The sequence below is a fragment of the Echiichthys vipera genome (assembly GCF_963691815.1).
Source record: "Echiichthys vipera genome assembly, chromosome: 19".
In the NCBI taxonomy this organism is placed as follows: Eukaryota; Metazoa; Chordata; class Actinopteri; order Perciformes; family Trachinidae; genus Echiichthys; species Echiichthys vipera.
The window spans coordinates 24089169-24116988 of record NC_139844.1 but is presented as its reverse complement, the minus strand read 5'-3'; the positions used below and the strand labels follow the sequence as shown (position 1 = coordinate 24116988).

General features: G+C 48.3%; 2 protein-coding genes across 2 annotated transcripts; both read left to right on the top strand.

Moving 5' to 3' along the window:
- The first annotated feature begins 1765 nt into the window (after positions 1-1765).
- Positions 1766-15829, top strand: slc35f1 (solute carrier family 35 member F1). Its single transcript, XM_083934052.1, has 8 exons — positions 1766-2199; positions 5493-5668; positions 7160-7287; positions 8018-8177; positions 9109-9265; positions 10678-10730; positions 10825-10979; positions 12457-15829. The coding sequence occupies exons 1-8, from the start codon at positions 2105-2107 to the stop codon at positions 12688-12690; spliced, it is 1158 nt and encodes a 385-aa protein (XP_083790178.1). The 5' UTR covers positions 1766-2104; the 3' UTR covers positions 12691-15829.
- A 1285-nt stretch (positions 15830-17114) lies between these two features.
- LOC310961692 (serine incorporator 1-like) lies at positions 17115-27814 on the top strand. The gene is given in 15 exon segments (XM_083933897.1): positions 17115-17223; positions 19428-19589; positions 21337-21530; positions 21982-22061; positions 22534-22671; positions 24711-24880; positions 25054-25093; positions 25096-25134; positions 26437-26493; positions 26496-26577; positions 26701-26728; positions 26730-26861; positions 26863-26927; positions 27458-27552; positions 27555-27814. Coding segments are annotated over 15 exon segments (1362 nt in total). The 5' UTR covers positions 17115-17184; the 3' UTR covers positions 27596-27814.
- The last annotated feature ends 6 nt before the right edge of the window (positions 27815-27820 follow it).

Below are 27820 nucleotides of genomic sequence, written 5' to 3'. Positions count from 1 at the left end.
CATCTGTCACGTCCCACCACAAAATAACGTCCCCCGACTCCCCGAATATCAAAGGTTGAATCTGTAGAATGAGCAGAACAGCACCATCTAGATTCTCCAGATTGTCGTCTCAACAACAAAAAAGAAGTCCAGCAGTGGGGTTGCCAGGTTGGTCAGACCCGGCCCAGTAGCTCCAGGAGACCGGAGTCTGTTTGAGCCTGTTTGAACCCGTCCCCTCCAGAAAATCACAGCATCAAAACAAGGATTAGAGGAGTTTGACTGACAGTTAGCGTTAGCCGTTAGCATTAGCCGTTCCAGCTAAGTGCAGATGAAAGTGATGTTAGCATCCAGGAGAAGCGTAGCCATGTGGGCGTGCGTTTGAATGGCGTTCCTCTCCTTTCTCTCAGTCCATGGAGTGAATGCTCGGCCTATAGTGACTCTGGTTGTTGCCCGTCTCCGCTCACTCAGCTGCTGGGACAAAGAACGCCCCCTTCACTGAGGCTCCCAAGCAGCTGCACGATTGGCTAACTCCATTTCACCCAGTGCCAGCCTACAGTAGCTGCACCCAACAACAGACAACCCTGGCAACCAGCAACTCCCAACGCTATTGGCTGCTACCATAGAAACAATTTACAATATTCATTCAGACTAAATATAGTTTTACTTTGATTCTGTTCCCCTCAAAACGATTATTATTAAAAATATAACTTTTAATAAAGATTCTACAGATTTATCCTTAAAGTCGTAGGATAAAGTGTCAAATCCAGATCTTTTTTAGACGGTGGTGACGTAAAGTCTGATTGCACAAACATGTAAACAGCAGAGTAACATTAATCTACCATCTCTGTCTCCACCACTCAGCTACCTGCACCTTAGAGACCAGCCACAGATGCATCTTTGTCTTTGTTTTTAGGGAGATGCAGCTCAACAGTGAGTAGATGTGTCGTTATAAGGACTTGGAACATTATCATGGAAGTGTGTGATGGAGCTGCTCTGTTGTTGATGCAGTGTTTGTGTTGATATCATTTGTTACATAGATCTGGTGTTCAGGGTTCGCCCACACGATAGAAAACCACCTCTTTTCCCTGTGTCGTTCTTAAAAAGTCTCCGTCCACTGGTCCTGGTCCTGGTCCTGGTCCTGGTCCTGGTCCTGGTCCCGGATCCTAAATCTCTGCGTCCACAGGAAACCAGGTGCAGTGACTCCAAACGCTGTAGTACCCATGCCAGGCCTGGAGGTGGCGCTGTAACTGCCACAGAAACACACCAACAACAGGTCCATGCAGGTGATTCCCTCACTAAACAGTCTTACTGACGTCTACACTTCTAAACCTCTTTCACACCAAGGACCCGGGTCAGCTGATTCTACTCCCCCCCCCCCCCCCCTTTGTAAACTCATGGTTCGATCCCTGGTCACAGCACCAGTCACCAGGTTGCTTGAAGGTTGCTTGAAATTGTAAACCACTTTGTAACATATTAAAAATACAGTAAAACATAATGAAGACATTTTTAATATTTTTGAGTCAGGAGCAAATGAAGGTGTTGGGGGAACCCCGGCTCAACTGACCCCAGTCTCCCCTACTCTCCAGTGTGTAGGTGTAAAGCTCTGACTGACGTCCTGATGGATTATGATTATTATTAATATTATTATTATGATTATTATTCCTGTGGGGGGGAGGAGCGGACGCCATCTTGTGGTGAGATGAGCTCCGTGTTAAACGCAGACTCAGTGAATCTGATCCCAGTTTGTCAGGAGGAAGGGCGGGTCTGCAGCTCCGACACACCGGTGCACCCACGGCCGTCTGCAGCTCCGACACACCGGTGCACCCACGGCCGTCTGCAGCTCCGACACACCGGTGCACCCACGGCCGTCTGCAGCTCCGACACACCGGTGCACCCACGGCCGTCTGCAGCTCCGACACACCGGTGCACCCACGGCCGTCTGCAGCTCCGACACACCGGTGCACACACGGCCGTCTGCAGCCTCTGCACCGCACCGCTGCCGCCATCAACGCGGACCCCAGCAGCAGGGTCTGCCGCTGAGGTGAGCCCGTCCCCCCCGTCCTCCTCCTCCTCCTCCTCCCGGAGCAGAAGAATGCGCTGATCCCCGCTCAGTTCCGTGGAAAGGATGATGTCTGTCGTGTCCACCGTGGAGAGCGTCCCCACGGGCACTGGCACCCCGGCGCCGAGCCTCTACCAGCGGACCCGGAGGCTCCTCACCCGGTAAGAACACGAGGATGACGGCGCTGATCCGAGGCGAGCGTCGCTCTGCCTCCACTCCGCTCACTGCTGCGGACACCTTTGTTCCCCCCACCTGAGAGAGAGACCTGCCGCTGCTGCTGATGGTGCTGCTGCTGATGGTGTCATTGCTGCTGCTGCTGCTGTTACTGCTGCTGCTGCTGTCACTGCTGCTGCTGCTGCTGCTGCTGCTGCTGGTGCTGCTGCTGTTACTGCTGCTGTTACTGCTGCTGCTGCTGTCACTGCTGCTGCTGCTGCTGCTGCTGCTGGTGCTGCTGCTGTTACTGCTGCTGCTGTCGCTGCTGTCACTGCTGCTGCTGCTGCTGCTGCTGCTGGTGCTGCTGCTGCTGCTGGTGCTGCTGCTGCTGATGGTGCTGTCACTGCTCTTGGTGTCACTGCTTCTGGTGTTACTAATGCTGGTGTTACTAATGCTGCTGCTGCTGCTGCTGCTGCTGCTGCTGCTGCTGCTGATGGTGGTGTCACTGCTGCTGCTGCTGCTGCTGCTGCCGGTGGTGGTAGTGTCACTGCTGCTGCTGCTGCTGTTACTGCTGCTGTTACTGCTGCTGCTGACACTGCTGCTGCTGCTGCTGCTGCTGCTGCTGTTACTGCTGCTGCTGACACTGCTGCTGCTGCTGCTGCTGCTGCTGCTTCTGCCGGTGGTGGTAGTGTCACTGCTGCTGCTGCTACTGCTGCTGTTACTGCTGCTAGTGGCGGTGATGCTGCTGCTGCTGCTGCTGCTGCTGCTGTCACTGCTGCTGGTGACACTGTCACTGCTGCTTGTGTCACTGCTGCTGCTGTTAATGCTGCTGCTGCTGCTGTTTATGCTGCTGCTGCTGTTTATGCTGCTGCTGTAAATGCAGCTGCTGCTGTTAATGCTGCTGCTGCTGTTAATGCTGCTGCTGCTGCTGTTAATGCTGCTGGTGACACTGTCACTGCTGCTGGTGTCACTGCTGCTGCTGCTGGTGTCACTGCTGCTGCTGCTGTTGTCACTGCTGCTGCTGTTAATGCAGCTGCTGCTGTTAATGCTGCTGCTGCTGTTAATGCTGCTGCTGCTGCTGTTACTGTTGCTGCTGCTGCTGCTGCTGTTACTGCTGCTGCTGCTGTTACTGCTGCTGCTGCTGTCAATGCTGCTGCTGCTGTTAATGCTGCTGCTGTTAATGCTGCTGCTGCATGTTGTGCAACAGATGTCACCATAACTATACACGTGTGTGTGCAGAGGGATGTTATTGTAATAAGTCCTTTATTAAAAGCAGACTCACGAACAAGCGGAAAGCACGAAACATTGTGTTCACCGTAAAATACAAATGGCCGCCTCTCAGTTCACAGGAAAGAGGCTGCGCGGAGACTCGCGGAGACTCCTGTCGCTCAGATTTGTCCACAACAAAAGTTCCAGTCATGACTAGAGAGCAGAACCAGCTGCAGCTCACTGTGAGCAGCCGCTGTAAAGGCCAAAGTGATCCCCCTCCTTTCAGTAGTGAGCTCCTGGAGTGAGCTGTCCTTTAACCACTGCAGGCGTGCGCTGAGTGAGCCGTCCTTTAACCCCTGCAGACGTACGCTCCTGGAGTGAGCTGTCCTTTAACCCCTGCAGACGTACGCTCCTGGAGTGAGCTGTCCTTTAACCCCTGCAGACGTACGCTCCTGGAGTGAGCTGTCCTTTAACCACTGCAGACGTACGCTCCTGGAGTGAGCTGTCCCCTGCAGACGTACGCTCCTGGAGTGAGCTGTCCTTTAACCCATGCAGACGTACGCTCCTGGAGTGAGCCGTCCTTTATCCCCTGCAGACGTACGCTCCTGGAGTGAGCTGTCCTTTAACCCCTGCAGACGTACGCTCCTGGAGTGAGCTGTCCTTAAACCCCTGCAGACGTACGCTCCTGGAGTGAGCTGTCCTTAAACCCCTGCAGACGTACGCTCCTGGAGTGAGCTGTCCTTTAACCCATGCAGACGTACGCTCCTGGAGTGAGCCGTCCTTTAACCCCTGCAGACGTACGCTCCTGGAGTGAGCTGTCCTTTAACCCATGCAGACGTACGCTCCTGGAGTGAGCTGTCCCCTGCAGACGTACGCTCCTGGAGTGAGCTGTGCCCTGCAGACGTATGCTCCTGGAGTGAGCTGCCCTTTAACCCCTGCAGAAGTACGCTCCTGGAGTGAGCTGCCCTTTAACCCCTGCACGACATGAGTGATGCTCACTTTTTAAAGGGCAGGGGCAAAAAGGAAAAAAAGGCACATATAGAGCATCCTCACCACTCAAGAGGGCACTTTGGCACATGTTTTGGCTCCTAGAGGACACTTTAACACACGTTTATGTTCCTAGAGGACACTTTAACACACGTTTATGCTCCTAGAGGACACTTTAACACACGTTTAGGCTCCTAGAGGACACTTTAGCACACGTTTATGCTCCTAGAGGACACTTTAACACATGTTTAGGCTCCTAGAGGACACTTTAACACACGTTTAGGCTCCTAGAGGACACATTAACACATGTTTATGCTCCTAGAGGACACTTTAGCACATGTTTATGCTCCTAGAAGACACTTTAGCACATGTTTATGCTCCTAGAGGACACATTAACACATGTTTATGCTCCTAGAGGACACTTTAACACATGTTTATGTTCCTAGAGGACACTTTAGAACATGTTTATGCTCCTAGAGGACACTTTAACACACGTTTATGCTGCTAGAGGACACTTTAACACACGTGTTTCAACAATTGGGCCACGAGGCGGGGGGGTGTCTCACTCCACAAGGTGAAAACATTACAATCGATTACTATCGCTGTCGCAATTGAAAAATAGTTGAGGGCCCCAGCGGGTTCCACTTGTGCCAGCTAAGAAGAGGACACAGAGGTGAACAGGGAGCACAGGCTCAACATACCTGGGCAGTGGTGGGATGGAAATACTAACAAATCCAAGTACGTGCCTTCCAGCGGCCTCCACCTGTGGACTGAGGAGGAATGGGAGGAATCTGCAGATGCTGCATGTCAACACGGACCAGATATACTGTATGACCACTGAGCCTGTTTGTATCTTAGATGTGTCTTTATGATGTGGCTCTGTAACTGCTGGATGTAAAAGACGCTCATCATGTCAGGTGGTTACGTGTTTATGTCCACAGCTGGCTTCTGCCGCCCCCCAGTGGCCACGTTACAGGCTTTAGTGGAGCTCAAACATGACGTATGGACCTGCTGATGAAATCCTGAGACGACTGTACTGCCTCATGATGCACACTGATGCCCGTATGTGTGTGTGTGTGTGTGTGTGTGTGTGTGTCCTCTGCAGGGACCTGCTGGTGACCCTGGCCCTGGGGCAGGTCTTGTCCCTGATAATCTGTGCGATCAGTCTGATCAGCAAGTACCTGGCTGACGACTTCCACGCCAACACGCCCGTGTTCCAGAGCTTCCTCAACTACATCCTGCTGTTCCTGGTCTACACCACCACTCTGGCAGTCAGGCAAGGTATGGACAGAAGCGCGCGTGTGTGTGTGTACATCTATATTTGTGAGGAACAATGGTGGAGTTTTAGACATTTGGCCTGGTCCTCACTTTTCCAAAAGCCTGTTAGGGTGAGAGTTGGGTTTTGGCGTGAAGCACGGGCACAAGGGCACGTTCTGTGTCATTAAACACTTAAAACCTCCTTAAAAAGTCTGTGTTAAAGATTAAATGATGGTTAAAATGTAAACTTATATTTAAAAAGGACAGGAAAGTCAAGCAGAGAAGATCTAGTTACTAAAGATCTACTAAAGCACTAACATCTCATTTAAAATAATACCTAAAATAAATGTATTAACTGTGTGTGTGTGCAAAATGAAAGTCATATACATGTTTGTGTGTACAGGATAAAAGGTGAGAGAGAAGTGCCTGTTAGGGTTGGGGTCAGGCCTTTAAATTAAGGGTCAGGGAAGGGCCCTGATTCTGATAACTATTCAGCTCCTTAGTAACGGTTGGTAACTGCATTTAGCTCTCAGATACCTGGCTACCGTTAGCATCTCTTCTTCTTCTTCTCCTCCAGTAAAACACGACCGCTCAAACTAGCTTTGCATTGTGGGTAGTTTATATTGGACTATATAGTGAGTGAAATTAAACCCCGGAGAATTGAAACACAACCGCACAATGGCGCACACACTGTAAAGTGCACGACTTCTGTGATAGGGAACGCTTTCAAACACAGCTTATGTTGGTAACTTCAAAGTCAAAGTCAAAGCTTTATTGTCAATTCTTCACGTGAACAAGACAAACAAGGAATCGAAGTTGCGTTTCCCTCTCTCCCACGCGTCGACTAGACACGACAAAAGACAAGGCCCAATGAGTAAAGTTCCACTTTACTGATCTAGACTATAGTAACAACAAAACAATACAATAATAATAATAAAGTGCAGGTGTTGGCATAATGTGCAAAAACGATGGATAGCAGCAGGTCCATATGTGCAGTTTGCATGGTTATTTTCTGTGTCTGTTCTGAGTTGAGGACGTCTGTTGGGGGGGGGGGGTTTCTCTTCCTGACGCCCTGCTGGGTCGGGCTGAGGGTGGAGAGGGGAGGGAGTCCAGCACCCTGACAGCCTGGTGAACTTAAACCCACCCCGCTTGTGATTGGCTCCCCCAGGACCTGGCTGCCAGATATCTGTCTGAATGGGAGAGGGGCCCGACATACCTGCCAAAGCAAATGAAAAACGAGCTTGTCAGATTCGTCTGGTTTCCAGTTTAGGTGATTGGTGTGTGAGTGAAGATACTTTTGCCCTCGGTGTTTACTGACAACACTCACCGCAGTGCAATGTTCTATTTAAAGCACCGACCACATGAGGGTTGGGAAACAGACAGGGGCTCAGGGCGCTGCTTTTGTTATGGTCTTCATCAGGAACTGTGTTGTCATGGATGATGTATATTTACCACTCTGCTTCACTTTAGTATTTCCCTCATGCATCCTCTGCTTCTCTGTCTCCGTGTCACCAGGGGAAGGGAACCTGCTGGCCATCCTGAAGCAGCGCTGGTGGAAATACATGATTCTGGGTTTGATAGACATCGAGGCCAATTACCTGGTGCTGAAGGCCTACCAGTACACCACGCTCTCCAGTGTCCAGGTGACTCTCTCAGGGCGCACTCCCACTGTGCCTCCGTCCCGTGCCCCGTGCTTTAGGGTCCTTGTCCCCCCCTCCAGGCCCGTTTGTACTCACACTACCTGGGCCTCGGAGAATGCTTCTTGCTGCCTATACGTCATCACGCCGTAACACGTCACACGCATTGATGATGTCATGGCGATGCGTGGCTTTGTTTCCAGATCTTTCCGTAGACCTCAGAGTTTTTGTGCGTCTTGTCGACTGTTTTTGAATCTTTTCATCGACCAAATCTGCAGTAAACACTCCGCCTCCGCATCACACCAACGTGAACCTTTCACCGCCATTGTTTGAAATGTCCGCGCATGGTCCCTCCTTCTTTTTTCTATGTCCCAACAGGCGCACAGGAAATTACCTCAGAACCGCCGTAGGCCTCGTGCTCGTGCTCATGCTCGTGCTCGTTCTGTTTCACTTCAATCCACCAAAGAAACCAACGCTGATTGGTTCGGTCGCTGCTCAAACGTCACCAGACTGATCTGAGAGTGAAACACAACGGAGTTCAGAGATCAGGGTGGACTCAGGAGGGTACAGAAACCCCTACCTAAACATGATGCTCAGTCCTGCAGTACAGGGACTCGCCCCGCCCACAAAGATGTTTGATCACCGGTCTGATGCTCTTTCAGAAGGAGAAGTAAGAACTCAGTGAACTCATCACATCTGCGTGTGTCTGTCTCTGTGTGTCTGTCCTCCCTCTCAGCTGTTGGACTGCTTTGTCATCCCGGTGGTCCTGCTGCTGTCCTGGTTCTTTCTCCTGGTGAGGTACAAGGCCGTCCACTTTGTCGGGGCAGGACTGTGTCTGCTTGGGGTCGGCTGCATGGTGGGAGCTGACATCCTCCTCGGTCGGCAGCAAGGCCTCGGTGAGTGAGAGACAGTAATAACTACTTATAACGGCACCTTTATTTCATACCTACTCGTTACAAAACACACAAATAAAACACTTCATATAAAGACGTTAAACCTTAGGAGCCACTAAATCAGTAAACTTGAACAGCTGAATGCTTCCTCCACACGCTCTTGTCAGTGTGTGAAGAGGACGTCGCTGTCTCCAGATGAGTGTGAACCGTTGGGCTCATTTCTGTAAGCCATGTGGCAGGAAAGCATCGTGGAATTAGCAAACTAGTTAATGAGCAGAAACTTCTTTGGAAAAATTAACTGAGGTGAACTTTGACTTTTTAGTTTGTCCAATGATCCGTGTCCAGAGGCTGGTCTAGGCCAACACTTAGTTTATTGTAATATAGTGTTTTAAATGTTGTTATTGTACTTTCTGATTGTTTTGTACCGCTGCTACGATGACCTAATTTCCCCTCAGGGATAAATAAAGTTATCTATCTATCCATCCATCCATCCATCCATCCATCCGTCCATCCGTCCGTCCGTCCGTCCGTCCGTCCTTCCGTCTACCTATCCATAAATTCACGTTAAACACAAAGGGAAAATCTCCTTTACCCACATGTTGTTTCCTTTCTGAGCTTTGCCTCCACGCTGTTAGCACGTCACACGCTTCAGTCATCTGATTGGTTGGTTTGGCCCGTATGTTGGTGACAGACAGATGGTTTATCCAATCAGAAACCAGGATTTTCACCCCTTCACAAAGATCTTTAAACCAGAGTTCAGATGGATCTGCTGAGACCCTGAGAACCAGTCCAGGTCGCTCAGGGGCTCAGGGGCTCAGGGGCTCAGGGGCTCAGTGTGCAGGTCCATGTGGGTGTTTGTTGGACGTGCAGTAAATCTCAGCGCGATCTTCCTCACGTTTCTCTCCGTGCCTCTTCCTTCTCCCTCACCCATCAGGAGAGCAGAAGCTGTTCGGGGACCTTCTGGTTCTGGGAGGAGCAACTCTGTACGGGATCTCCAACGTCTGTGAGGAGTTCATCGTGAAGAACCTGAGCCGTGTGGAGTTCCTGGGCATGATGGGACTCTTCGGATCCTTCTTCAGTGGCATCCAACTGTGAGTTTGAGTGACAGGGAGAGATACACCTCATGGCTAGGGCTGTGTAACGGAGAGAATCTGGCGATAAGGTGAAATAGATGGCATTACATCGTGATACGGAAAGGGATGAGATATATTTCTCATGTGTCCAGGTCGTCGTTCTCCTCAAAGCAATTTCAGTCCAAAGCAACTGGACTTGGTTATTTGTCAGGAAGACGTTTCACCTCTCATCCAAGAGGCTTCATCAGTTCATGTACGCATCTGACGCATCTGGTCCAACTAACTGGTGTGGAGATCCAGTTATTTAACCTCTCACAAGGGCGATGATGTCACTGGAACCCTTTGTGCTCCAAGTGCCGTCGACCGTCGTTAGAGTGGCAGTCGTTGGTGGAAGTAGGTCTGGATTTTGTTAGTGCTCTATTGAGTGTGAACCACAGTGGTTGGAGTCACAGGAGGTCATGTGTGAACAGTTGTTCTTTGAGGTTGGAATGTTGAATGAAGGGATGAAAGGGCAGCATTGTAAACTGGAGAGAAGTGGAGTCTCAGACCTCCTCCTCTGGTTAGCGATGGTTTCTCTACTTTTACATAGATGCTTCTTTTCCTCCTCTTTCAAACCATCTGTCCTCTCTGTCCAGGATGTGGACATAGTTGTCATCAAAGGAGTGGGCTTTCTTCTTGAGATGTGAGTGGGCAGCAGAGTCCAGGCCTGAGGAGTGAGCTCTCCTGTGTTGGGCCGTGCGTTTATGCAGTGGTTGTTGTGTTTCTCCAGTGTAGAGATCTTTGCATTCCTCGTTGCATTAACAGCATAAACCAGATTGCTGTTGTGGGTGTGTGGTGTTCTGTCCTTGGGATGTACTAGTCTCTGTCTGAGTCTGTTACTCTGCTGTCCACTAGCCTGGTCCTGGTCCTGGTCCTGGTCAGATGCATCCATGAACTGATGAAGCCTCTTGGATGAGAGGTGAAACGTCTTCCTGACAAATAACCAAGTCCAGTTGCTTTTGACTGAAATTGCTTTGAGGATACGTACTTGTTACGTTGGAGTGGAAGAGTTGAACAGCTGAGGATAGTTCAGTAAACAGTCTCTGGGTCCGTCTCTGTCCTCTCACGCAGCAGCACTGTTGTTGTTATGTGACGCCGCGGGGTCAGAGGTCAGAGGTGGGGCCATGACGCCGTCCTTTAACAAAGTCTGAGCTTTCACCGTCCAGACCAAAACGCCATGGGGGGCGTTTACAATCCTCACACTCTGGGACCTGGTTTCTAAAGATCCTGTTGTCAGGCTCTGATAACGAACCAGGCTGAACCAGGCTGAACCAGACTGAACCAGACTGAACCAGACTAAACCAGACAGAACCAGACTGAACCAGACTGAAGTTGTTAAACTTGTCTGTGTGTGGACGGGCCCTTATTGTCTGTGTCTGTGTCCGTTGCAGGGCCATCATGGAGCACAAGGAGCTGCTGAAGGTTCGCTGGGACTGGCAGATTGGTGAGAATGTACCCACGAACACACCGGAGACCCAACCATTGTTTAAAAACACAGTGTAAATGTCAAAATCCCTGCTCCCTCTGTGTGTTTGCAGGTCTTCTGTACATCGGGTTCAGTGCCTTCATGTTCTGCCTGTACAGCTTCATGCCGGTGGTGATAAAGAGAACGAGTGCCACCTCCGTCAACCTCTCTCTGCTCACGGCCGACCTGTACAGCTTCTTCTGTGGCCTCTTCCTCTTCCACTATAAGGTAAAGACAAACTGCCAGGAAGCTTTCACTCGGTGATGTGTGCAGGTTCACACGGTGGCCACTCATTTACAGAAGAGAGAGCAGTCACTTTTTCACTAATCAGAACCGTTATTTTTCCATTTGCACCAGCAGAAATTGTGGATAGTACCTGGTACTTGTTTTTGGTAGCGCCGTGATCGAGGTTCCAGGCAGCTGGGCCGGTACTTCCATAAATAGAGACCGCATTTTAAAATTGATTCTACCCAGACTTATTAAAATGGCAGCACGTAAAAATGCGCAGTATAATATGGCGTACACTACGGTGTACAGTACATACGCTACATACGCCTAACATTACTTATTTAATCGATCAATGCTACCCCGCGCAATACCTGTCCACCCCATTTTGCAGCACAGAACTACACAGTACACTACACCGTACGTAGGAGCCAAATGCTTCCTAAGATAATATTTTTTTGTGCTTATTCATTTTATATTTGATTTTATTAATAAGCTAATGCTTCTTCTTACTCCTTTTCAAACATACAAAGGGTTTTAATGACTCGTGCTCCAAGTGTAATATACTTTTCATATGTTTTAAATAAAGCATTCATTCATTCATTCATTTTGGTATTGTTATTGCATTCCTATGTGACTTTTGGGTGCATGCTTGATATGGGCCTGTCACTTTAAGAACTGCACTTTTTTGGTGTGCGCGTGCAGCGTAGAAGGAGAGATAGTGGTTTACTCTTTGGTTTTCTGACCGTGCTCACGCGTACTTTGGATGCTAGTTTGTGGAACTTTGTATCATTGTTATTTTTATTTTTTGCCTCAAGAAGCGTCTGTTTCCAAGTGGATATGTGCTTAAATAGTTCAAAATAAAAGTTCAAAACGGAGCAGCTTTGAAGACGTTTTTTTTTTTTTCAACCTGACCAGAACACGCGTCAGCCACAAGGCTTCGTCTTTTCTTGGATAAACTAGAGTTTTATTGAGCCAGCATTCCCTGCACCGCACATTACGCCACAATGTGCCGCACACTACACTGTACTATAACTCCATTATGCCACACACTACGCTGTACACCGCGCAGTACAGTACTTGCACTACGCCATCAAACTAGGGTGTAAACTACGCCGCACACTACGCTGTACAATGTACCGTACACTACACTACACACACTACATCGTAGGCTTGGTAAGTTCAGTCATTGTTGCAGATGAAGGGATCAAACGAGTGTCGTGTTGAAGATGACGTGGGTTGAGGCGAGCAGAGTCGTACCTCGCAGTGCCCAAGAGAGCAGGTTTCGACCAGTGTCAAAGCCACGTTAGACCGTCCCAACACATCCGCTCAGGCCTCGTTTGGTTCGGGTGAATTTTGTTTCGCAGCAACACGCATACCTTGTCAAGAAGACAGTGAAGAATGTGATGCTTGAAACCACTGACCATCATTTTTTTATAGAAAAACATCCGACAAATAAACGTCTGTGTCTGTGTTGCAGTTCTCGGCTCTCTATCTGCTGTCATTCTTCATCATTATCCTGGGCCTGGTCCTTTACGCCACCTCGTCCACCTACGTGGCCCAGGACCCGCGAGTCTACAAGCAGTTCAGGAACACGGGCGGTCAAGCGGCCATCGACCAGCCTCCGCGAGGTACTGGAGCCCTGGAGCCCTCCGTCACCTACACCAGCCTGGGTCCCGAGGCGGGGGACGAGCTTCCTGTACGCGTTGCCTAAAATCAGGAGGCAGTTCAGTCTGTCGGCCTGGTGGATCAGTGAGTCAGCTGCAGCCTCCATGTTCCACCCACAGTTGTATACAGAGAAATAGTGCTGGCTGTGCCCAGACTGCTGTGCAGGGCAGCTGGGCGACCCCCCAGGTAGGTCCAGATTTTCATTTTGTGGCCTGTATGGAGGGACAGAGTCTCCACCCGCTCCGTCACCACGTTACGACAGATTCATGTTTCCAAAGTTTGTACCTGAGAAATGAATGTCATCAAAAGAAAGTGACTGTTGAGTTCACTGTGATCAAAGACTGTGAGTAGACAGGAGCCACTGACATGTAAATAGATTGTATTGTTATATTTAATCTTGAGCTTTCATTTTATATCTGTTAAGAATGTCGGAGCTTAAAGCTGTGGTCTACGATTTGGAATATTAGTAATTATTATGAACATGGTTAATACGGTGGTTATGTTTCTGTCGTCCGATCTAAACAATATGAAGCGAAAAGAACCAAAAAAATCCATCCAGCCTATCAGACGCAGGCCTGCAGAGAAACTGACCAATGGGAGCCCTCCCTCACAGAAGGCTCTCATTGGCTCGTCCCCTCCTCCCCTCCCTCTCTGTGAACTCTGAGCAGCTAGTGATTAGCTTAGCACCTCAGCTACCGGAGCTTTAGTTTACTATGGAGACGGAAAAGGCCGATACCAGCGAGCGACCTCTGCTCGTGGACGCAGAAAAAAGGACGGACAGCGGAACAAAAATGGCGCCCGTTCGCTCCTATGGAAAGCTGCTCTGTGGTGCAGGCTCCCTTTAGAACGCCGCCATTTTTGTTCTGGTGAACGCAGGAGGACTCACCGGATGGAGAAATCTTCACGTTCCTGACGACCATGACCGAGCGCCAAGCACGAGCGAGTCTTTTACCGTGTCCATGAGAGAAACTATGGAACAACATCAGACACAATGTTTTAAAAGTGTGAGCAGCAGAGTTGTGTCTCTGCACCTTTACGGAGACGGGACCTAAGCTGCTGCAGGTGTTTCACTACGGCTCTTTTTAGCCGCGCACCCTCCGTCTCCTGCACATGACTCCATTTTGTTCTGGTCTAAAATTATGAAAACTGAACTGATCTGAAGATAATTATGAGCCTTTCGATTTGTATCCAAAAAACATTTTCAGAGGTGATCTCCTCTTCCCCACATGTTTGGGAGTGAATGGACGACTGTGCTCCAGAGCACAGGACCGGGACTCGAACAGGCGAGTGCTGCAGTACCACGCTGAGACCATGGAGGCACACGATGACGGCGCACTCCCACTGTCCATCCGTACCGTGCCCCAGCACGTTTCATGGCTAAAGTCTAGTTCCTTTGACCAGTGTGAGTGCAACCGAGCGTGCGCACGTGTACGAGCATGAGGCCTACGGCGGTTCTGGGGTCATTTCCTGTGCGCCTGTTGGGACGTAGAAAAAAGAAGGAGGGACCATGCGTGGACATTTCAAACAATGGCGCTGAAAGGTTCACGTTGGTGTGATGCGGAGGTGGAGTGTTTACTGCAGATTTGGTCGATGAAAAGATTCAAAAACAGTCGACAAGACACACAAAAACTCCGAGGTCTACGGAAAGATCTGGAAACAAAGCCACGCATCGCCATGACGTCATCAATGCGTGTGACGTGTTACGGCGTGATGACGTATAGGCAGCAAGAAGCATTCTCCGAGGCCCAGGTAGTGTGAGTACAAACGGGCCTGGAGGGGGGGACAAGGACCCTAAAGCAGGGGGCACGGGACGGATGGTGGAGCAAGGAAAAGGCAGAAACAAGAGGAAATGTGACGTCCACAGGAACCAAAGAGGCGTCGACGTCGGGCTGGAGACGCTACGCCAGGATCTGGGACTGAAAACAGATGCTGAGTCAGCAGACTGCTCATTTTTGTGTTTTATTGTCGTCGATGTTCCATAAACAGCCTCCATTAGTCTGAGCCAACACTGGTTTATGACTGTGAACGTCAGCACATGTTAGCATACGTTAGCATACGTTAGCCATGTGTTTTAGCCGGCCGGCCTCTGGCTCTGCGTGTCGTCAGATACGATCAAATCTGTGTCAGAGGCTCAACGGATTATCTGAACGTAGACCAGAGCTTTAATCCCGGTGTATAATCTATAAAGTTGTAATCATTTCATTTCTCATCATCTGATTGGAATCTACAATGTTTCTAAAACCCCCGCTTTAAAAACAAGGACGACAATCGACGCACACAGTGGGAAACCGAAGTATCACACAAAGCTAGCATGTAAATATTATAATTTTATAATATTAGAATATTATAATATCTGCTACCGACTGAAGATACTGAAGGTTTGCCCTCTGTGTTTTTTCACATGATAGATATTTTAACATGTGTAGGTTTAACTACTTTTACACCAAAAATATTCAGTATTCACCTCCAGGTGTTGTTGTGACAGGCGTTTAAACACTTCCACTGTCACGGAAACTCTACTTATATAATAAACATTATTAAGGAACTCTCATTCTCATGCTGCTGCAGAGGTTTACTGTTATTTTCAGCAGCATTAGTGGTTAAAAAAGACCTTTGAATGCCTTCACCGTACTGCCCCGAGCTAATCACTGTTAGCCACGTCCGGCTGTTAGCATCTCTCCTGGATTTCTGCGTTAACAGTAAAACAAACTGTCTCCATGGATTATTTGATGAGTGTATTTGCATAAAAAGACCCTGGGATGGAGAACCGGTGGTTTCTTTGACCGTTTCGCCACCTCACCCCCTGAAACACTGCTGTGAACAGTGTTTTTTCAGATGTATTAACACCAGTGTTTGTTTCCATGAGACGTGCTGCGGCGCCCTACCATCCTTCCCAAACCCAAGACTCGCTTCATGAGGAACTGTGCGCTCCAGCTCTTCATTTAATGACATTCTGTTTTCGTGAAATATATATATAGCGATGAATGTTGCTGTTGGTTTACAGGGCTGCTGACAGGACTGAAGAGAACGCTGTCTGCTCTCTGTTCACTCTGTAGCTGAATATAACCTCCTGTCTGGATCATTTACAAAGGACTTCCATTGTTCTCCTCTTTTGTATCCTGTTTGATGTAGTGCACTGGAGTTTCTGTCAACAATGTGCTTACAAAGATGTTACTCACAGTGAAATAAAGCGTCTCCGTCAGCCCTGTGAGCCGTGTCTACTTCAGTCTGTGTGCTGGAATTGAACATTGTGTTGAATCTGCTGGTCCCCAAAGGACGAACGATCCACATAACAGCTATTTTTATAAATGGCAAGTTGAACTTTCGAGGCGACACAGTGGTCTGGTGGTTTGCACTGTCGCCTCACAGCGAGAGGGTTCCTGGTTCGAATCCCGGCTGGGGCCCTTCTGTGTGGAGTTTGCATGTTGTCTCCGTGTCTGCGTGGGTTTTTCTCCGGGTTCTCCGGGTTCTCCGGTTTCCTCCCACAGTCCAAAGACGTGCAGGTGTTCGGTTCATTGATGACTCTAAATCACCCGTAGGTGTGAATGGTTGTCTGTCTCTGTTCGTCTCTATGTGTCCTGTGATAGACTGGCGTCCTGTCCAGGGTGGACCCCGCCTCACGCCTGATGTCAGCTGGGATCGGCTCCAGCCCCCCGTGACCCCGACAGGGACAAGAGGCTGAAGATGAATGAATGAATAAATGAATGAATGAAGTTGAACTTTCTCAACTTGGTTTAAGGATATTTCTTATTTCTCCACAAGTCTCCATGGAAACAACCACAGACTGTATAAAAAACAGACGTAACGTCTCCGTCGGGTCCGTTCTCTCAACTTGATCCAGTCGTCCTCGCCTACAGGAGTCTCCATCTTGTCAGACTTTGACTCCGCCTCATTTCCTCTGACCAAAAAAGGGCATGTATGTGACGTTGGGGGGAGGGGCGTACGTCTATCTGGCTGACGTTTACCTCCGAGGAGAAGTGAGGGCCAGAGGCTAGCTGTCACTCAAGAGGCCACGCCCCTAATTATTCATAAACTTTAACCTCCAATAACATAAAAACTAGCCCCTCCCCCTCAGTGTTGTCATGGAGACCTGAGCTAAACACACAGACTAGAATGTTCTTTTGTCCTCAAACAGGTTTAATGATGCTGTGTAAACGGCCTGTTTAACATGGGGCTCAATGAGAAACTGCTCTGTTATGAAACCTGCCCCTAGTGGACACTCAGAGAACTGACGCTGACGGCGCTTCCTGATTGGACCAGACAGGAAGTCTCTGCCTGATTGGATCAAACAGGAAGTCTCTGCTTGATTAAAACAAATACATTTGTTTAATTCTCTTCATTAAAACAGGGTTGAACAGTACAAATGAATATGATGTAGTTCTTAAAAACAAACAGTGGGGGCAGCAACACGCCGCAGCCGCGTGACTCTGCCTCACCACCACCACCACCGAAGAAGAAGCAGCGGAGCAGCCGCCATCTTGTGTTCTGGGAGAAAACAGCCAAACAACGACGGACTAGACAAGAGCAAACATCGGCCATCATGGGAGCCGTTCTGGGACTCTGCTCCATGGCGAGCTGGGTAAGTGAGCCGGCTCCCCATCAGTGATATTAAAGCAGTTAATACAACATTATTATTATTATTAAATATTGTTGTTATGGCTGTGAACCGCTGCCGTCATGACTGCGCAATAACACGGAGGCCAGGCGGGGACAGGCCGGATGCTGCTTCACTGCGGCGGGCATCAACAACAACAACAACCACCGCGGGGCTACCGTTATCTCATTATTCATCCATAATGCAGATAAATAAAGGTTATTGTTCATACGTTGAGGCGTATTGGCGCCGGTGACGGTAGCTGACTGTTGCTATGGCGCCCGCCTTTGTTCGGAAACCAGCTAACGTTCATTTAACGGTTAACGTAAATGACGTAAACACCGAGCCCCGTGAACCGTCCTGCTATTAACGTCGACGTGTTGTTTTTTAAATGTTTCATGTTTCGTGTAAATTGTAAACAACAACAATAACAACGCAGCTGTCGATGATGTCAGCGGAGCAGCCGTGGTGTGACGTCACGTCTGCTGTTGCGACACCGCATAATACACACAAACAGCACGTGTTCACCCCGGGGATCGATACCGGGTTTTTCGTGTTCATCTGCCCGAACCGATGACGTAGGGACCGCCGATTTTCTTGAGCCGATATTTGGAGCTGATTCCACTTTTGCTGCCTCAGTTTACGTCATAAAAATGACACAATAATGAAAACAAATGACTCAATTCTTTATAAAAAGGAACATTTTTCAAGATTCAACATTCAAGAAGCTTCATTTCTCCCGAGGGAAAAGTGTTGAACAGTTTCAACACAAAGATGGGAAGGGATCAGAGTAACAATAAGCGTCAAAACATCAATCAAATACAAATAAAGCATAAAAACATGAATCAAATACAAATAAAGCATAAAAACATAAATCAAATACAAACATACTCCTGAGTCCTGAGTATGTAATGTATTGTGCGGTGTGTCTTCTGTCTTCTATTTGTATTGTATTTATTTATTTAGTAGTATTTGTATTTGTTCTATTTTTTTTACTACGGATGCAAATTAGCATCTTTGCTCTAATCCGGCACTTCTACACTGATACGTTGTTACCGTTGTTCATTAATGTGCACTGTCCCTAACAAATAAAGGATTGATTGATAGCGTGCAACAGATATTGTGGTTAAACGCAGGTAAAGGTATTTTGCGTCTGCAGCAACACGGAGCTGCCTGTGGACGCCGGTCTGTGAACGCAGCAGCAGCCGACACAAACACACCTAAAAAAATACAATTATCGACGTATCGCTCTGTCGCTACTAATGGTTCGCTCCAGTTACATCTTTTACATTACATTTATTTCTTTTGGCGCCGCACGATTCAAAACGATTGATGAGTTAGGATCAGGATGTACTCTGGTGCTAATTATGGCATGAAAACACAAGATTAGACTTTTTTTTTTTTTAACCGATCGCTAAAATGTAAATGCACAAAGATGAAGAATGACCAAATGTCATTTATTCATGTTTAACTTCCACAGTGTTTGTGCCGTTCACATGGATATGATTCTACAGCAGCTGCCTTACTTCTCTGAATCTTGAATTATATTTATTATACAAAGGTAAAACTGCAAAGCTTGTTTTGATATAATCTAATATTTTAGTTTAAAGTACACTTTGAACAGTAGAGTTTAGCAAACCCTCGTACTGAGTGAGTCATGTCCGGCCTCGTATTCTCCTGGAGGTCAAAACCAAAGTGCGCCCAGACACGTGCATTCGTTGACTGGCGACCGGACGGGCGTAGCTTCCTGTAACAGTGACGCCGCGAAGTGAGACAGAAATAGAGTTTTTAAAAATCCATTTTTTGAAGTTATGACTCGATTATGAATCTTAGAAGATAGGAATTGTGATTTTTCCCCACCACTGCTTGATACATTTATTTTGGAGTGACGATGCATTAATTTGAATGTACCACGGATTCATATATACTGCATATATTATATTATTCATTTATTATGATTGTTATTCACCCTGTATCTGCACCCTGCTGTGTAAAGGTCTGCTGCGGTGTGCACACACTGTTACTGAGCTCCTCGTGCTCCTGAAACACAGGAGGTAAACAGAGGTCCGGTTACAGCTGCAGTCAGCAGCGCGTGGGTCTGTTGCAACATGTTGATGCAGACGTGAGAGCCCGGGAGACGTCTGTCTGTCCCGTAACCGGAGTACTGACAAACACTGACTTGTGTGCAGATCCCGTGCCTGTGCGGCAGCGCCCCCTGCCTGCTGTGTCGCTGCTGCCCCAGTGGGAACAACTCCACGGTGACGCGCCTCATCTACGCCTTCTTCCTGCTGCTGGGAGTGGGCGTGGCCTGCATCATGTTAATGCCCGGCATGGAGGGGCAGCTTAAAAAGGTACGCACGGCCGTCTCACAACACACTTTTCATTGTTACAGTGCAGAAATATACAGGTTTAGTTTCTCACAGCTGCAGATTGAAGCGTACGGATGTTTCTACAAAACCTTTAGTTTTGTTTGCAGGGTTCGAACCGGTGCTTAAAATCCTTAATGTTGTGTTTTAAAGGTCTGAAAAGTGTTTGAATTTAAGATAAAGTGCTTAATAATGTATCTGCACGTTTCACAACAAATGTCTTTGGAATCTAAATGTAATTAAACGTCTTATCCTCTTATTATGAAACACAGCTTAGGTTGTTTATAGCGTCTCTTTTAACGTGATTCATTTATTTAATCTTTAATATAGAAATATGGGATTTCCCGCAGCTGTGAGGTGCTGGAAAAGCATGAAAATGTAACTTTAAAGGTGTTGAATCTGACCGTGGTGAAGGTGCAGAACTGTGCTTTTATTAAGAAGTTGAACCAAATGCAGGAGATAATAATTAAGTTTATGTTTTCTCAATCTGTGCTCCTGTAACTTTGTCTGAGACGCCAAAACCTCAAATGGTAGAACTAAGAAAATCAATCTTAAGTGAACGTGATGATGAAGACGAACACTTCTGCTTTGTCTCACGTGTTTTAACTGAAACGCTCCTGCTGTCGGTCGGTCGCCTCAGTGTCGCTGATACAGATTATTCTGGGATCCATTTGGTTGATTTAACGCAGCGTGAACGTCTCACATTTAAACGAGATGTTATAGTTTTATGACACATTTATAAACTCAGTTTGCATCAGCTGGTTGCATTTGTGTAGAGCCTCTTGTGTCTGTTCAGATTTAGTTTAGTTTACTGTTTCAAACGCTCACATTTGAAAAGTGACGTTGATTATAAGTCCGTCATCCGTCAGTAACCATCACCAGAGTGCCTGTGTGTGGTCGCAGTGTGATTTGGTGGCATTGCGCATAAAAACAGTCTGATGAAAGATGAGTTATGATATATAAACATATATATATAAATATATAAGATAAATATGAGTTACTGGAAAACCTGGATAAACTTTACAGCATGTTTTTCTCTCTTTGGTTCATCAAACAGAGAGTTCTTCATGTAAACAGCAAACTCTTTTATTTAATCTCTAATTATTTGTGTTGTTGATTTTGCAGTTATTTTCACCTCACTGTGAGATATTAACATAAGAAGAGTCATGAATGATGAAAGGCACACACGGAGCAAACACATGTATTCATGTTACAGCTGTTATTGTCTCCTATTGACTGCTGTGCATTTACTTATTTTATATATTCTGTTTTAATTTTTATAATCATCACTTCACTTCTGATTCTTTGGATTCTTTTCCTAACGGTCCGGACCCGAGGTGGAAGAACTGTGACGGGGGAGAGTTTGGGTGCTTTTGTAATGATCCTGATTAATGAAACTTTCATAAGAGCAACGTGTAAAACTTATTTTTCTTTATGTAAAAAGTTTAATAACAAAACCAACCTGATAAGTGAGGTGGTGCCGATGTTTCACACAATCCTGCTCTACATCTGCATTTGTGTCTGAGTTTATTTCAGGCTCTGAGTCCCTGCGTCTGATCTGGACGACTTCCCCAAAGGGATCAGAGTTAGATTAGTCAGAAAGGGCGAGCAGCTCCGTGCGTGGCTGCAGGACGCTCTGCTCTGAGCTGCACGCTAGCTTTCTGCTCTGAAGTAAGATGGCTCTCCCTGTGCACCATCCTCACCGGCGCCTCTGTCCTGTGTGCTGCTGTAGATTCCAGGCTTCTGTGAAGGAGGGATGGGCACATCCATTCCCGGTGTGGAGGGTCACGTGAACTGCGACGTGCTGGTCGGCTACAAGGCCGTGTACCGCGTGTGCTTCGGCATGGCCATGTTCTTCCTGCTCTTCTCTCTGCTCATGATCAAAGTCAAGAGCAGCCACGACCCCCGAGCCGCGCTGCACAACGGGTGAGTCGCCATCCATCCACCCAAATCCATCTCTCCACCCAAATCCTTCTCTCCATCCAGAGAAAGGATTAACGCCCCCTCCGCTCATAAGTGTTTTCTCTGTCCTCTGAAACGTCTGATATTGACCAGGGCTGTGACCTTTACACAAAAATCATATTCAGTGTGTTTAGCAATATTACAGCGGGCGCGGTGGCGGGTGCTGTGGCGGGTGCTGTGGCGGGTGCTGTGGCGGGTGCGGCCAGAGGCAGAAAATCAGATGTGCTTCAAACTTTCTGATGTGGGAAAACCACGTTAAACAAAATGTTACTCACAGCAGAGTCGTTTTTAAACACGTGTCTGCAGTGGGACTTTATTTATGATGAAAATTGTTATTCAGTAATTTTCTCATGAATGAGAAAATCCTTCCTTTACTAATTTGCCGGTGACTGACGTCAGAACTCTCCACTTTCAGGTTTTGGTTCTTCAAGTTTGCTGCGGCTGCTGCCATCACCATCGGATCCTTCTTCATCACAGACGGGCCCTTCACCACGGGTAACCGCCTCTCTGCCCTCAAACACAACACAGCGTCGCTCAGCGTGTGAGATTAGCCTGCGAATGACTCCATCACACACACTTATAACGCCCCACATGAACACTTTAAAGGCGTTAACACATGGTAACACAAACCGTAGCTGTCCAGGAACATGTGTCTCTGAATATGAGCCACAGAGAAAAAGAGCCTCGGGTTTTTAGACGCTGCCTTTTTGATCCGACGGGTTCTCAAAGGGTTTTTTTATATCTTAAAAGTGAGGAGAACTTTAAAGAAGCATTCTTCAATTTGTGTGATCACGTCAATCATCACATTTGGAGACACATGCTCTTTACTGGAGATGGTTGTATTTCTTTCCTGCCGATCAAACGGAAGTTTGTGCTGCACAGGTTTAGGTTTGAATCCCGTTTAAAAAGGTCCTGTGGCCGTGTAAGCAGCTGCACATGTGAACGTGTGTCTCCGTGTCTTCCACAGTGTGGTTCTACGTGGGCATGGCCGGAGCCTTCTGCTTCATCCTCATCCAGCTGGTTCTACTCATCGACTTTGCCCACTCCTGGAACGAGTCCTGGGTGGAGAAGATGGAGGAGGGCAACTCTCGCTGCTGGTATGCAGGTATGCTGACGGTGCTATAACGAGGCTAAACGTGGATAAATACTAGAGCGGGACACATCAGCTGTGATGGGACAGTGATGGGGATAAAGTGCTCATGGAGACAACACCAAGGCTGAAGTAGGAAAATGAGAAGTCTCGACCATAGACCATGTGAACGAGACGGCTGTAGCCACTGTTGCATCACCCGCTGTTTTGTGGACTTCCCTTTGAAGCCTTGAGTTTGGCATTTTAGTCGTTTTTCTAATTAATTAATTTTTTTGCTGAAGTGTCGTTTTAACGGCGCTGTGCTAAACCCTAAAAACGTAAACGGCCCGTTTTCAACAAGTCAACCTGCGGATTATTGCCAGTGGGAGAGCGGGGAGCTCCTTCATCTGCATGAACTGTCCCTGAAGTTAGCAGCTATCCAGCTAGCGTTAGCTAATGTAAGCAAGTGCAAAAGAATGCTGAATGCAAGATGTTTTTAATAATAATAATTTGGAAAAAGTCAAAACACCCTGAGAGCATCCATTTCCTGTTACTTAACAACAAACACAAGTTAACAGCTGTTGTAATGTACACACTGCTGCGGTGATGCAATCACAAGGTAGCCCCGCCCTAAAGCAGAGTCTGCTCTATCGTCTAAACGGGACCATAAATCACTAAATGAACATCACGCTGTTATGAACAACTGTATTGGTAACAAATCAACTGAGTAGAAGGCTCATTTTCTCATTGACTTCTGTGTAATCTGACTTCTGTCTGGAGCCTGTGGAGTCTCCCCCTGCTGGACATTAGAGAGAATGCAGCTTTACGTGGAGTCTCCCCCTGCTGGACATTAGAGAGAATGCAGCTTTAAGTGGAGTTTCCCCCTGCTGGACATTAGAGAGAATGCAGCTTTAAGTGGAGTCTCCCCCTGCTGGACATTAGAGAGAATGCAGCTTTAAGTGGAGTCTCCCCCTGCTGGACATTAGAGAGAATGCAGCTTTAAGTGGAGTCTCCCCCTGCTGGACATTAGAGAGAATGCAGCTTTAAGTGGAGTCTCCCCCTGCTGGACATTAGAGAGAATGCAGCTTTAAGTGGAGTCTCCTCCTGCTGGACATTAGAGAGAATGCAGCTTTAAATGGAGTCTCCTCCTGCTGGACATTAGAGAGAATGCAGCTTTAAGTGGAGTCTCCTCCTGCTGGACATTAGAGAAAATGCAGCTTTAAGTGGAGTCTCCTCCTGCTGGACATTAGAGAGAATGCAGCTTTAAGTGGAGTCTCCCCCTGCTGGACATTAGAGAGAATGCAGCTTTAAGTGGAGTCTCCCCCTGCTGGACATTAGAGAGAATGCAGCTTTAAGTGGAGTCTCCTCCTGCTGGACATTAGAGAGAATGCAGCTTTAAGTGGAGTCTCCTCCTGCTGGACATTAGAGAGAATGCAGCTTTAAGTGGAGTCTCCTCCTGCTGGACATTAGAGAGAATGCAGCTTTAAGTGAGTCTCCTCCTGCTGGACATTAGAGAAAATGCAGCTTTAAGTGGAGTCTCCTCCTGCTGGACATTAGAGAGAATGCAGCTTTAAGTGGAGTCTCCCCTGCGGACATTAGAGAGAATGCAGCTTTAAGTGGAGTCTCCCTGCTGGACATTAGAGAGAATGCAGCTTTAAGTGGAGTCTTCTCCTGCTGGACATTAGAGAGAATGCAGCTTTAAGTGGAGTCTCCTCCTGCTGGACATTAGAGAGAATGCAGCTTTAAGTGGAGTCTCCTCCTGCTGGACATTAGAGAGAATGCAGCTTTAAGTGGAGTCTCCCCTGCTGACATTAGAGAGAATGCAGCTTTAAGTGGAGTCTCTCCTGCTGGACATTAGAGAGAATGCAGAGTCAGCATGAGTCAGCTGTGTTTCTTGAGTGGCACCTGTATTTATCTTGTGAAGAATTGAACTTTGCATTAAAGCAATGATGACGAGGTTAAAGAGCGTGATGCAGATCCACAGAAGGCGTCGCAGCTCTCAGGTGAAGGGCTTCCTGTCTGTTTCCTGTCTGATTGATGTGTAATGAAGTTGCGTTTTGTGTGTGTTTCCACAGCTCTGCTGTCGGTCACTGCGCTCAACTACCTGCTGTCTCTGGTGTCTGTGGTCATGTTCTACATCTACTACACCCACTCTGACGGCTGCACTGAGAACAAGGTCTTCATCAGCATCAACATGCTGCTCTGCCTCGGCGTCTCCGTCCTCTCCATCCTGCCTCAGATCCAGGTACACGTCTGGGACGAACGAGGGGACATGAGCCACGTCTCTTCTGCTTTCTCAAGAGTTTCAGTCTGTTCTTAACACTAACTCAGAGCTTTAGGTCTCACATTGACGCCTCCTGTTGTGTGTGTGTGTGTGTGTGTGTGTGTGTGTGTGTGTGTGTGTGAAGGAGTCCCCAGCCCAGGTCCGGCCTGCTGCAGTCCTCCCTGGTGACCCTGTACACATGTACCTGACCTGGTCTGCCATGACCAACGAGCCTGGTAGGAAAGCACCCACACTACATATATGTCTGTTTGCAGAGAGAGAGAGAGAGAGAGAGAGAGAGAGAGGGGGGGGGGGGGGGGGAGAGAGAGAGAGAGAGAGAGAGAGAGGGGGGGGGGGAGGGAGAGAGGGAGAGAGGGAGGAGAGAGAGAGGGAGAGAGAGAGAGGGAGAGAGGAGAGAGAGAGAGGGAGAGAGAGAGAGGAGAGAGAGGAGAGAGAGAGAGGGAGAGAGAGGGAGAGAGAGAGAGGGAGAAGGAGAGAGAGAGAGAAGAGAGAGAGAGAGGAGAGGAAGAGAGAGAGAGAGAGAGAGAGAGAGAGAGAGAGAGAGAGAGAGAGAGGAGAGAGAGAGAGAGAGAGAGAGAGAGAGGAGAGAGAGAGAAGAGAGGAGAGAGAGAGAGAGAGAGAGAGAGAGAGAGAGATAGAGAGAGAGAGAGAGAGAGAGAGAGAATCCAGAACAAAGCAGTGAGTGAAGTTATTTTCTCCGTTTCATCTCAATTAGAAACGCAGCATTAATGTTTTATAATGCTACAAAATTAACATCAGCTACGAAACTTAGCCTGAAAAGTCTGAGGTTAGAACGGAAGTACAGAGAGGCGTTGCTACGGAGACGATCTCCTCTCGTGTCACTGGTGTGAACGGGCTGAATATTAAGGTTTAAAGGCCGTTCTGCAGCTGCGTGAGAGGAAACTCAACCCGTGAGAAGGGTCTAACCAGAGTCTCACAGGCGACCCCCCCCCCCCCCCCCCCCCTCACAGCACGTCCTGGATGAATGTACATGTTGTAACCTTAACCATGAAGGTTTGGTGCCTTCATTTTAACACAACTGCGACTTCTCGAGGGCAAATCTCAGGCTGAGCAGCATTTGGTTTAAATGGACTTAGCACCTCCTGGGTCGTCTGATACTCGTGGGCGCCTTCACACTTTGTCACATTCACACTGATGGCAGTGGACATCTACACACCACCTGATCTAATCTCACCATTCACGCCACATTCACACACACATGTCGGCCCGGGGTTCAATCCCAGAACGAGAAGCCTGACGCTGCAGAGTCTGATCTGCCCACATGAGGCTTCACTCCTTTACTGCTTGTTGTGACCCTGCCTTTATATCTAATGTTTAAGAAAGTCAAACCACTGCAATACGCCGACAGTTCGCTGGTCACTGAGGTGCACGCAGACACACCGTTCTCCTTATGGCAGAAAATGATAAACTAGGATCTGAGTAACAACAATAAGCACCTGTGACCCTGTTGGGACCCATCAGTGATGTACTGAAGCCTTTTCTCCTGTGACTCACAGACAGGAAGTGTAACCCGAGCCTTCTGGGTATTATCGGGCTGAACAGCACCAGCCTGCAGGTCAGGACCACGTGGTTCAGTGGTGGGACGCCCAGGGGATCGTGGGATTGATCCTGTTCCTCATGTGTGTGCTGTACTCCAGGTGAGGAAGCTCCTTCATCCTGTGTCAGCTGGTTGTTCAGTGAGGCGGCAGACAGCAGCGTGTCCTCACCGCTCTCTCTCTCTCTCTCTCTCTCTCTCTCTCTCTCCTCTGTGTCCCCGTCAGCATCCGTAACTCGTCCAACGCCCAGGTGAAACAAGCTGACCCTCACCAGTGACGAGTCGGCTCTGATCGAGGACGGGCCGACGGCCGACGGCTTCGAGGAGGGCGGCGGCGCCAACAGAGCCGTGGACAACGAGAAGGACGGCGTCACCTACTCCTACTCCTTTCTTCCACTTCATGCTGTTCCTGGCGTCGCTCTACATCATGATGACACTCACCAACTGGTACAGGTAGGTGACGTGCTAACAGGACAGTTAGAGAGCGGCTCGCTCCATAGCTGCTCATCTCATCCGTGGAAGCCTCCATGTGTTCACACTCAACAGTCTCTTCTGTTTCACTTCAATCCACCAAAGAAAACCAACGCTGATTGGTTCAAAAACTGCTCAAACGTCACCAGACTGATCTGAGAGTGAAACACACCAGCAGCTCAGGAGATCAGGACGAGCTCAGGAGGTCACTACTTCAGTGTGACACATAAACAACAAATCAGAGCTAAAGTTTGCTAGCGTCATAATTCATCATTTTATAGCCACTTTAATGTTTTGCTGTATCAGCATCATTTAGTGCACGAGCGCGACCATCGGGACAAACATTTACCCGCCCCGTGGCGTGGAGCCTCCGAAAGGAGAGTCGCCAGAGAAGATTTTAATCGCGCCTGCGTTCGTGCGTGCGTCCGTGTGTGCGTCCGTGTGTGCGTCCGTGTGTGTGTCCGTGTGTGTGAGTATTGTTTCATACTTTGTGAACTCGTGTTTCTCCGCAGCCCCGACTCCAACTACGAGGTCATGACCAGCAAGTGGCCGTCGGTGTGGGTGAAGATCTCCTCCAGCTGGATCTGCATCGCCCTGTACGTGTGGACGCTGTGGCTCCGCTGGTGCTCGTCAACAGAGACTTTGACTGAAGCACACACACACACACATGGTCCCGCTGCTCACACACACACACCCTCGCTCTGCTTCACCTGTGTTTCCCTTCAGTAAAACTGTAGCTAGCTGACCCCGCATCAGTGGCAGCTGGGAGGAGCCCGGGGCTGCGCTCAGGCGGGCCGTCCTGTCCCGGCTCTGACCGCAGCCCGGCGACCTCCGGCGTCAGGTCATTGTGAATCCTCAGCAGCCCGTTGTCGTGG

Excerpts from the sequence above, each read along its gene's own strand:
- slc35f1 (XM_083934052.1), top strand. The coding sequence starts at position 2,105 with ATGATGTCTGTCGTGTCCACCGTGGAGAGCGTCCCCACGGGCACTGGC. Across the intron at positions 7,288-8,017 it reads CCACGCTCTCCAGTGTCCAG|CTGTTGGACTGCTTTGTCAT; the intron begins GTGACTCTCTCA and ends CCTCCCTCTCAG. Across the intron at positions 9,266-10,677 it reads TTCTTCAGTGGCATCCAACT|GGCCATCATGGAGCACAAGG; the intron begins GTGAGTTTGAGT and ends TGTCCGTTGCAG.